The following is an 11378-nucleotide window of genomic DNA, read 5'->3' as shown; positions in this document are numbered from 1 at the left end:
CCCGAGACGGCCCCTTCCTGCTACGGAGTCCTTCCCAGGGTTCCAAAGTGTCTCTGCCCTCACTGTCGTGCACCTGGGGAATGAAAGTTCTAGCCTCCGCCCCCGCAGGGATCACGCAGCCCTTGAAGACACAGAGACCTAGGCTGGCCTTGGCCTCGCCGGGAGAGCCCTGCTTCCATGGAGAAGAGCCCCGGAGCCTCCCAAAGGGCCTCGGGTCATGGTCACAGGCAATGGGCTGTCCAGGTCTGCCTACAGCTTTCTTTCACTGAATCGGCTCTTGTGGCAGTAATGGCTCCTCCTTCTACCTGCTGGAGGGGTGAGAGTGTCACTGTGAGGCCTACCTCATTGTCCTTAAGACTCGGTCTGAGGGAGGAGGTCCTGAAATGGTGTGGATGATGAGGGAAGGATTCCAGGACAGCGCCTCCAGAGATGGGGCGGAGGTGGGTCCTAGGGGATGTCTGTGGATCCCGTCCCTTGGTGGGAGGGACGGTGGCACCGGCTCACGGCCCTCCACCCCACCCCTTCTCCTGAGGATCCCCACTGGCATTTAACCGGGGCCACACAGTGTAAGAAATCATGAAACTGTATGGACCGGAGCCCCTGGAAACTCTTGGCCTCCACACTCAGCTGGCATCTCTGCGCCTCCCAGTGCCTGACCCAGCCACACCCGTCTGCCTTTTAGGGGGAGGCGGCCCCCGCCTGTCCTGGAGGGCCTGACCACCGGCCACTCAGAGCCACACCTGCCCAGGAAAAGGAGAAGACGTCCGACTGATTTTGCAACTTTAATGCAATACTGATACCCAAAACACGACAGCACGACAAAAAGCACACAGGAAAGCAGGAAGGGCAGAGAGCGCGTCATCTGGCATGCCATCTTCCATGGACGGGGAGTAGCTGCCTAGAGTGCTCTGTCGGGGGGCGGGGGGCAGAGGAGGCACTCTGGCTCGGCAGGGGGCTGCTGCAGCTCCTCAGCGCTGCCTGGAACCGGGAGACACAAAGGCCAGAACACAAGGGTCAATACAGGTGAACCGTCAGGGATAGGAAGAACAAACTGAGCGTCCCGTCAGGCTCTCTTCGTTCCCCCATGACACCCCAGGCCTTCCCCTGACTCCTCCCAGTCCCTCCACACCCCATCCTTCAGAGTCTCATCTAATGACCTCCAATCTTACTGAATCCAGGAGAAGAAGCTGGCACTGGTTCTGGCGGCGTTTCTGGTCCGGATGGTGGAGCTGGTGCTGGGGCCATCGAGCATGCTGGTGCTGGCCGCACCATTGGTGCCACTGCTGACGCCAGCCCTCCAGGTGCCTCTCCTGTTGGCACGGTTGCTATTCAGAATGTACTGATGGTATCTGGCCCAGAAAGCGAAGGGGATCCTGGACCAGGCGTCGCCAAAATCTCCATCCTCATCCCAGGTCAGGAGCTCGACCTGTATGTCGTCCCAGCTCCACCGTCCAATCAGAGCTTCCTCCCCGATGTTCATCTGGGCCCTCATCTGGGCCCTGGCATGTTCCTCAGCCATATCCACATCCATCGTCTTGAAAGCATCATCCACAGCCTCCAAGAAATGAGCCCTCCATTCCCGGGGGTCTCGGTTCTGATACTGCGGTGGAAGAACAGCAGCCGTCGGAACAGCTACCCCACCTCGCTCAGCACCTGCTTCCTGCCATACGCCCTCCTGAGCGCTTTGCAAAATCATGATAGAAACCCGCACGACTGGAATCGGGCTCCCATTATTCTGTGCCAGACCTGGGATTTCGCCCCACCCACTCACTACGTCTGTGAACTTGTGTCAGTGACTTAGGAACCTTTCTGGGCCTCAGCGAACCAACGAGGTATGGGAAACTCCAGCCAGAACAGAGGCTCTGCCTTACCTGGGCGATGAATCTCAGCACCCTCATCTTGCTGGTCTCGTGGCGGGCGCGCAGGCCCCAGAGGAACTCATACTCGGGGGGGCTGCTATTGGGGATCTTCTTGTATTCCAGGTACCTGCGTGAGAGAGGAAAATAAACTTCTGCTTCCAGCCAGGCAGACCTGTTGCTGCACCAGTGGCTCCCAGGTGGCCCCTTCCCAGCCCCGAGGCTGCAGCTTGGCTGCCGCAGGAGGCCTGCCCTGGCCCCGCAGCCCTTGCCTCGCTCCCACGCTCACTCCCAGGGGTTTCTGCCTCCAAAACTGAGGTGCTCACACCCTTAGGCCACTGGTCCTGCCCAGCAGCCACGTGGAGGTGCAGGGGGCACGTGTAGGGTATTTGTTCATAGGAAGGCCACGAGTTTTGTGCCCCTTGTCACAATAACCCAGGTTCCTGTTGGGTGTGTTGTAAACAGAGGAGCCATTTCTTCAGGCCCCCTGCTCTGAGCACACCCCACCATGGGGCTCGTCCGTGGCCTGGCTGAACCCTGGGACAGTCCACCCTAGAAAATGACTGTACAGGAAGAAACAGTCAACCAAGAGCAGTGGACTCCATGCATACTCTCGACCATCTGTGTGTGTGTGTGTGTGTGTGTGTGTGTGTGTGTGTGGTGCAGGGGGCGGGGGTGGGGGTGGTGAACATGCATACGGGCCTGTGTGAGGGCACACAAGATCTCCAAGCACCGAGGATGGGGTGGGCCTGGGCTAGAAGGTCAGCGGGGCTGGACTCCAGGCCCAAATGGGCCTTATCCCAGCCGGAGCCATGTCAGGCTTCCACTCTCTGAGCCCCAGGCTCCTGAGATGTAAAGCCGGGGACACTGCCTAGAGGGCAGGTGCTGAACGAGATGGGGGCTGTACCACCCCACCTGGTGCTCGCAGTCAGCATGTGCTCCCCTTCCCCAAGCCTCCCTGGAATTGCCCTCCCCCCAACACTCACATTCCCCCCCACCCCACACTCACACCAGACACCCATCCCTCTGGTGTTAAGACATGGGCTGGGGAATGGCTTCCTCAGCCAGAGCAGCACACGAGGAAGGCCTGAGTGGGAGGCAAAGTGAACTCAGTCGATACTCACTTCTGCTTCACAAAGTCCTCTGTAATGAGTTTCCTCAGATCGCCCAGGAATGGGTGCCTCACCCTGAGTGCAAGGAAAGGAATGCATGACTAGAGACAGTGGCAGTGCCCGGGGTGGGCGGGAGCACTCCCAGCAGGACTGAGAGCTTCCCAGCCTGTGGGGTGTCCCCATGGATGCCTGGGCCGGCAGCAGAGGCCAGACGGCCACTTGTCAGCGACGCCCCAGGGAGGGGTTTGACGGAGCCCCCAGGTCCGATGGTTTCTCTTAGTTCTCATCTGGGAACAGAGAAGGCACACGGAGCAGAGGGGGTGCTCAGTGCTCAGGACCGTTTCCCCACGCACCCTGGTGGGACCCTTTGCGCTCTACCTAGTCCAGGACGCCACGCCCCGCAGAGACCACTAGGCCACTGCAATCCCGGGGCCTCTTGTGCCCAAGGACAGACACACTGAGGAGTGGGAGCCGAGAGACCCCAATCATACCCGGGGCGCAGTCCCATCTTGCGTAGTGCCTCCCAGAGGACAGCTGCGAGGGGAGATGAGGTACAAGAGTTTAGCACACGGAGGTGAGACGGCGGGCAACCCCCCAGCTGCAGGTCCAGCCACTCACCCTCGCTGGCACGGTTGCCGTTCATGAAGATGACGCCCAGAATCACCAAGAGGAGACTCAGTCTGGGAGTGTCCTTGGTCCTGAAGGTGTAGAAAGAGGGATCCTGTCCAGCAGCCATTTTCCCGGGGGGACCACAGCCGGCTCACTCAACTAGCCTCTCCCAGATTGCTGGGCTACAGGGCAGCTCCTCCTACTCTGTATGGCTTGCGCTACCTGGTCCAGACAATTCATTCCTCGGCCTGAGACTGAGTCCCTTCATCCATCAAATGGGGATGCTAACACCTCCTCCCAGGGCTCTGCCGAGGATGGGGTTAGGCAGGGAGCAAACGGTTGGCAACCCTGTGTCCAGAGGCACATCCAGACCTTCCCTGCCCTTTGCGCATTGGGTCGGGAGCACAACTCCACTGGAGAGCACCCCCACACCCCCGTCCCCCTCCCGAGGCCCACTCTGCCAAGCCCTGGCCAGGACCTTAGCAGGGAGAGGCAACCAAGGAGCTTGCTTTCCTAGGAAGATGGGGGTGGGGAAGGGTGGGCAGGGGCGAAACCCGGAGAGCAGCAAATCCTCGGCCCAGGCTACTGCCCCTGCCAGCCCTTAACTGCTCAGCACCGCTAACTCTGGGTGGGAGCCGTGCTAGGCCCCCCAACCCCACTTTCCCGTTTCTCTGAGAGGAGCGGGGAGGCACCACCAAGGAAGGCCACCACCCTCCTGTGCTCTCTCACTTTCCCAGGAGGCGGGCTGACGAATCCCGTGTGCAGACAAGAATGTAGAGGTGTTCTTCCTTGTCGATTTCCTTCAGGTGGATCCCAAACTTCTACATGGGGGAGAAAACAGAATGTGAGATCAAACATCCATGTTGGGTGTCCTGCAGGCAGTCACTCAATTCCCCGTTAGAGCTTTTCCTTGGCGGGGAGCCCCAAGCCCTGGGGGAGGAGGAAGAAGAGAGGCCGCAGAGGAAGTACCCTGTGGGAGCACTGACACTGGCTGAGACAATGGGATCCACCTCAGGAGACCACAGACACTCAGAGAGCACGAAGGGCAAGAAGGAGGGAAGGAGGCAGGCAGAGGAAGCTCCCAGGTGGAGAGGCCAGGGAGGGCTTCCTTCCAGAGCACATAGTCCTGCCCTTGGGCCTCGAGGGGATGCAGGGGGCAAGGGTTCCCTGCGGCCCCTGCTCCACAGAGCTGCCCCCGGCCCCGCACCCACCTTTTCCAGAGTGTACGTTGCTCGTTCAATGATCTCAGGGAAATGTTCATCGTATTCTCGGATGACATCCTTCAGCATGTCTGCAGGAGGGGAGGGGTGGGCAAAGCACCGAGGCTGAGCAAGGGCCACAGAGCTGCAGCTTTTCTGTCAGCCCTGCTGAAGGGAGCACACTCAGGACCCCACACCGTGCAAATGGAGCCATCAGCCAGGCCTGATGTGTGTGTGTGGGCATCTGATGGGAGGCCCACAGGGCAGGGTTGTGGGAGGGGGGAAGGGCAGAGCTCAGGGAGGGGGCACAGGTTGCCCACCTGAGCGCTTGATGGGGATCTTCTTGTAGTCTTTAATCATCAGATATTTCACCAACTTATTTGCCTGGAGAAGGAGGGAGCACACGGGTAGACCAAGGCGTGGGCGACCTCAAAGAACAGGCCCGCAAGGGAGGAGAGGAGCGAGATGGGGGAAGGGCAGGCTTCTTACCCTCTCTTGCAGAAGGGTCACATTGCGGGGTGGCAAGCACAGTACGTGCCTTGAGGGTACCTGGGACCTCAGGGCCATGGGGGGCCGAGGGGCCATCTGAGGCCGCACAGTTGTCAGTGGGGGCTGCGATGCCCTCCAGGTCGGTGGGACCGCAGGAGGCTCTCTCTCCTCCTCGCTGCTCTCATATTCGTCATCCAGGTGCTTGGACTGTACCATTAGACAGAGGAGAGACTCAGGGCTACCAGGCTACCCGTGCAAAAGCACCTGGCACACATCTTAACCAGAGCAGGTACTTGGAGATAAGGGTAGTAGGAACAGCGGATGACACGTGCCGAGTGCTTACTAAGTGCCAGGCACTGAGCCAACCGCTTCTCCCTCCAGGCCTGAGGGTAGGGACTACGTGGAGTAAAAACATGCTAGTTAACCTGTCTTGGAGAAACATGCACAAGCTGAGAGAAGAGGGGAGGGAAGGAGAGGGAAGGAGAGGGGAGGGGAAGGGAGGGGATGCGGGGAGGGAGAGGAGGAGGCAGAGAGGAGAGGGCCCAGAAAGCAGGGGAGCAAGGGGGGTTGGAGACAGCAGGGAGGTCTCACCTTCTTTGTCCTCTTGCCTCCCATCCTGGCCCAGGGCTCCGCACTCTGCTGAGAGGTGGCAGCTGCACCCTCAGGCTCAGGGATGCTCGTGGCCATCTTGGCCTTGGCAGCAGCTGCTGCCACAACGTTCTGAGGCTCCACCCACCGAGTCTTGGCGAGAGCCTTCCCAGACTTGGTCGTCTTTGGCCGGGTGGCTGCCCCCTCCCCGGCAGAGGCTGCCTGGGGCCCCCCGGAGGCAGCACTGGGGCCCTCTGTGGCAGCCTCTTGGGCCGGGGCAGGTCTCTTGGGGCGTGGGAAGGCCATGCCACTGACACCTGCCGGCTGGGTGAAATCAAAGACATCGTTCTGACCCAGGAAGGCTGTTTTGGGCCGGGTGGCATCCATCTCACTGGCACGTGGGGCCTGGGAGAAAGCACAGGCCGTACTAGGGCCCTCGGCAGCAGCCTCCTGGGCCCGGGAGGATGTCTGGGGCTGCGTGGACCTTGCTGGAGCCCCGGGGGTGGCCATCTCGCTCTTGACTAGCATCTGGGAGCTGTGCGGAGAAGCAAGGCTTGTCTCAAGGGTGGCTGCCTGAGCCTCGGCAGCGGATGTCATGGGCTGGGTATCGCCTCCTGAGCCCTGGTCTGTGGCCACTGAGTGGTTAGCGACCACCTGATGGTAGGTGGCACGGGCAGCAGCAGCAGCGGCCCGAGCAGCTTGGTTAGAGGAGGCGGCCCGGGCTACGTTGGCAGCACGGGCAGCCGGCTCGTTGGCAAGTGTTTCTGGATCCATCCGAAATGCCTCCAGCAGAGTCCTGGCCAGCATAGGGTTTTCAAGTTCCCAGGGCTCATTCTGCAAGACCAGGGAGGGGAGGGCAAGGCAGACAGCTGTACACACTCGCCCTGTGCTGGCCAGCCCCCGACCAGCCCCCAGACCCTCCCAAATCCCCCTTCTCCCAGCAGGAGAGGGAAGGTTTGGTGAAGCTGGGCAGTCCTTCCCCATTCAACTCCAGCCTTCACCCACCCCCTCCTCCCATCCTCCCTGACGTCGCAGGAGGGAAGGCCCAGGGCTAGCAGGTGGCCGACAAGGGGCCTCACCGCTAAGATGCGAAAGCCTGGACCCAAGCTCCCAAAGGCTCTGAGGATACGGATGTCAAAGCTGGTGAGGGCTCCGTAGCCTCCAAAAGCACCAAATTCTTCATAGTCGTTGCCTTCAACCATGTCTTCCTCCCCGACTTCATCACTACCCTCGTCCATGTCTTCAACGTTGTACCCTTCAGATTCTTTGTGGTAGCTTCCCTCAGCCATGCTGGGGGTCCCAAGGAGAAGAGAGCTCAGCCTGAGAGGGACGGGGAGGCCTCTTCAGGGGGAGGGGGGCAGGACCCAGCAGGAGGCCGGATCTCTCAGGAAGTGGGGAGCTGCAATCATCAGGTTACCAGGCAGTATAAGGTCGGGGTGGGTGGGGGAGTGAAGGCTGCTGGGGTAGATTCCCTCAGAGACAGAGCCCTAAGAGAAGGATAGAGGAGGTCGGAGGAGTCCCTACACTGAAAGGGGAGTTTAGGACAGGCAGGCTCCCCGGCCCAGCGGCCGGATTTGAACAAGGGGTGCACTGGCGGGCCTGGGTCCAAAGAGTCCCATAGGAGATGCGTTGAGAGAGGGAGAAATAAAGCGCCTGAATTTAATGCCTGGAGCAGGGGGCCAGGACGGTGGGGAGGAGAATGACATGAGAGGGCTGAGACAAACGGGGACCGCTCTGGGAAAATGAATCCCAGGGACCCTCTAAGTGCCGGTGGGGGGATTCAGCTGATTCAGGTCTAGGTTGGGCTCATACAGGAGCGCTCAAGGTGTATGGGGTGGGGGTCTTCGGGCTAGGTGAGGCTCGAACTGGAGCGCTGGAGGTCTCAGAGGCCAGGACTGCAACTCCAGGAAGGGGGCAAAACGTTCAGTTCCACTGGATTGATCTCAGAGTGTTTGGGGTGGAGGTGGGGCCTCCGCTCTAAGGAAGCTCAGCACGGAGCACACGGGTCTGTTAAAGGGGTTCGGATGGTGGGCTCCGGTGTAAGTAGGGCTCGGATCGGGGAGCCTGCGTCTGATGGCGGTGGAGGGGGGAGGCTCCTATCTAGACCGCGGGTCTAAGGGGGTTCAGGTTCTGCGTGCTTGGGCTTTGTTCAGATCCGGGGGCGGGGGATTGGGGATGGGGAGGGCACAGCGTACCCTCGTTCCACTCGCTCTCTCCCGGTCCTGTCTGGGGCTGGATCCTTACCTTCCCTGGGGCTCCAATGGCGTCCGTCCTCAGCACCAGGAACCCCGCAGCCGCGCCCTCGCCTACTGCTGCCAGCACAGCAGCTCCGACCACCCCGCCCCTTTTCTCCGCGCAACGCCCCCCCTCCCCGCCGCGCGGCTGGGCAGCCTGCGCATGCGCGGACCCCTCCAGCCGGCCCGCTTTCCCAACAAAAGCCTTTCCCACCAGGTCCCCTGTGCGCATGCGATTCCGCCAGTGGGTGGGCGGGGTAGGGGGGCGTTTTCTCCTTCCCGCCAGATTCCCCTCACCGTTCCCCACCTCCGCCTCCGCGCCCCCGACCGCAGGCGCGGGCACTCACACCCTGTACTGCGGTTCCAACCCATCCATCATATACCCTCAGTCCCCCCACTTTTGCACAATGCTTCTCAGCCCTGCCCTCCCCCTTGCCTCTAAGCTCCTCCAGTGTGGTCTGGAATACACTGAGCCCTGCTTCCCCAGCGTGACCCCTAGGTCACCAATACAGAGGTCTCTAGCCCAGTCTGCAACTGCAACAAGAGAAATGGAAATGGCGAGAGGACACCAGTTCCCTTTGCGTTCCCCTCCACTATCCACCTCTAGGGCCCCCAGACACACTGGGAACATCTGCTTCCCCAGCCACTCTTCATGCAGCTTGTGTGTCACAGCCTGAGCTGTGCTGGGCATTATCTTCCTCTCACAGCAGCCCTGGGAGGTGGATGTCAGCATCCCCATTTTACAGATCAGGAAGCTGAGGCACAGACGGACACATCGCACAACCTAGACAAGGCCACAGAGCCAGCAGGTTGAAAATGCAGAATTTGGGCCGGGGTCTCGCTGACTCCAAAAATCCATGTTCCACTGGCACTGGCCCCGGGGACTGAGGCACCCTCCCTTCTTCAGTTTGAGCAGCAGATCCACCCCACCTCTCCTGCCCTGTCAACATCTGTCCCAACAAGCCAGGTTTCTGTTCTCTGAGACCTAAGCTCACGCTCTGCATTCCAGGGGGAACAGGTAGGAGCCCCAGGCCCACCCCTTGCCTGCTCTATGTGGGTCCATCCAGGTGTGAGAATTGCTCCTTGGGGTCCACTCCCTGCTCCGACTGTCAGGCCTCTTCGCTGTGAGTGGCACAAACACGCTGCCTGAGGCCTTCCTGGTGCCCACTGGAGTGGCCAGGACAATCAGGCACTTGTGTGTCTGAGCCATGGCAAGCCCTGATTCAGAGTAAATGTTTCGCCTGGTTCCTTCCATGGCTGGGGCCTGGGGCAGCTGTGATCTTGTGGATAGAAGCTGGGCTGGACTTCCGAATTCCAGGGACGGAGTGTTGGACCAGTCTGTCGCTAGCTGTGTGAAAGCCCGCTTGGGTCACTGGACATCTCTGAGCCCGGTTTCTCAATATGCAAAATGTGAAGCAAAAGGAGAACTTACTGGGGTCCTACCTAAGGACACACATGCTGCTGCGCTTCCAGAATGACTGGAGAAAATGCTATGTTCCCACCTCAAATTGCACTTCTATTTTTTTTTACAAAAAAACATAGTGGACTTTTATATTCGTTTTTATATCAGCCTCTCCAGGCTGTCCACCCCTGTGTCTGAATGGAAGCTATTGCTAGGACCAGAGCTTTTACTCTCCAGTGACCAACATCAATTCTGCCTGTCTGGATGGCTTTCCTCAGCTGTTGCATAGCAACCTTCCCTGTCAGCTGCTTGTGTCTCTCAGCCCTTCCTGTGCAACACGTTTCTGTGGGACGTGACCAGACTTTAGAAGCGAAAGCCTTGACAAACCGCTATATGCTAATAGAAAATGCTATGTTCCCATCTCATTTTGAAACTGTGCTTTTTTTACAAAATCCATAGTGGACTTTTATATTCGCTTTATTTTATTTTTTATTCTTATTTTTTCTTTTTCTTTATTGAGATATAATTGACATATAACATTATATTAGTTTCGGGTGTACAACATCATGATTCATTATTTGTATATACTGTGAAATGATCACCACAATAAGTCCAGTTAACATCCATCATCACACATAGTTACAATTTTTTATGATGAGAACTTCTATTGTATTCATTTTTATACCAGCCCCTCTATATGCTAGATGCTTTATAACTATATATGCTAAAATGCTTACAACTCCTAAATCTACAACCCCAGTTCGAACTTCAGCTTTGAGATCCAAATCCATATATTCATTCGTCTACTTGACATCTCCACTTGGATGTTTCAAGGGCTCCTCACAGTGAGTCTGTCTCACTGTGGTATTGCTATATCCACCACTCCCACACACTCACGTCCCCCATCTCTCTTGTTTTTAAAACTCCCATCTTCACAATCTCAGTAAATGGCACCACGATCCACACAACTACTCACTCCAGAAAATGGAAGTCAGCTACCACCACTGCCCTTTTCTCATACACTGCACCCAGATGGGAAACCTCTGCAGCTCTCCAGGGCTACCTCAGTGTGCAGCTCTCTCCTCTCCATTACCCCCAGAATATTCTAGTCACACTGGCCTCTTAGAATTCTCAGCTCTGTCTCCTTCACTTATTCACCTCTGTTTGTGTTCAATCTCCCTGTGCCGCAGCCTGTAAACTCTATCCAGGCAAGAAGTTGGGGGGAATTGGGCATCACCTGGGATCACCTTTTTAATTTCCCTTATCTTGGGGATCAATGTCCTGCGTGGCTCGTGGAGCCACGACGTAAAGCTTTGTAACTTTTTTGGTTTATAGATATTTTGGTGGCAGAGCACATCGGATTCCTGTTAATTCATCGTTGCTGGAAGCATTATAGTACATAAATTTTTCTTACATTCAAATATTTTAACTGAGAACTATGCTTTTAAGATGTATCCACTCTGCTATGCATATGTGTGCCATCCTATTTGTCACCTAAGACAATAAGAATACGTTCAAGCTTTCTCAGCAAGGGGATGTCATACTTGTTTTAAATGGTCATTTTTTAAGAAAGGATTTGTTGGAGACATGTGGAGAGAATAGTAGAGGGGCGAGAAACACCAAGAAACCAGAATGTGTGTCTTTCCATCATACTGATGAGAAATAATGCTGACTTGTACAAGGGTTACCATGGAGATGGAAATTCTTGTTCCCCATTCATTCCTTGGGGAGTTCTGTTCTAATTGGTCTTACGGTAGTATATGCTGTCCTTTTCTGGGTTTATATCAGAATGGCAGTTCTCTTCTGCATTCCTAGGGCTAACAGTGATGCAAAAGCAGGTCTACTGGCAACCAGAATGTCTGTTGATACCATGGCTGGTTAAGGCCTCC

General features: G+C 57.2%; 1 protein-coding gene across 1 annotated transcript; it reads right to left on the bottom strand.

Annotated features, from left to right (window-relative positions):
• Positions 1 to 775: 775 nt before the first annotated feature.
• LOC309839580 (melanoma-associated antigen D4) lies at positions 776 to 8119 on the bottom strand. Its single transcript, XM_082681376.1, has 13 exons — positions 8098 to 8119; positions 6933 to 7173; positions 5857 to 6687; positions 5266 to 5472; positions 5097 to 5160; positions 4789 to 4868; positions 4307 to 4398; positions 3587 to 3666; positions 3460 to 3502; positions 2981 to 3043; positions 1872 to 1986; positions 1158 to 1600; positions 776 to 978 (listed from the first exon to the last, which is right to left on the bottom strand). The coding sequence occupies exons 2-12, from the start codon at positions 7140 to 7142 to the stop codon at positions 1166 to 1168; spliced, it is 2220 nt and encodes a 739-aa protein (XP_082537502.1). The 5' UTR covers positions 7143 to 7173; positions 8098 to 8119; the 3' UTR covers positions 776 to 978; positions 1158 to 1165.
• Between the last annotated feature and the right edge of the window lie 3259 nt (positions 8120 to 11378).

This window comes from Grampus griseus (genome assembly GCF_964374135.1).
Source record: "Grampus griseus genome assembly, chromosome: X".
In the NCBI taxonomy this organism is placed as follows: Eukaryota; Metazoa; Chordata; class Mammalia; order Artiodactyla; family Delphinidae; genus Grampus; species Grampus griseus.
This window is presented reverse-complemented; position numbering and strand designations above follow the sequence as displayed.

Excerpts from the sequence above, each read along its gene's own strand:
- LOC309839580 (XM_082681376.1), bottom strand. The coding sequence starts at position 7,142 with ATGGCTGAGGGAAGCTACCACAAAGAATCTGAAGGGTACAACGTTGAA. Across the intron at positions 5,161-5,265 it reads TGACCCTTCTGCAAGAGAGG|GCAAATAAGTTGGTGAAATA; the intron begins GTAAGAAGCCTG and ends CTCCTTCTCCAG. Across the intron at positions 3,667-4,306 it reads TCAGCCCGCCTCCTGGGAAA|GACCAAGGACACTCCCAGAC; the intron begins GTGAGAGAGCAC and ends CTACACCTTCAG.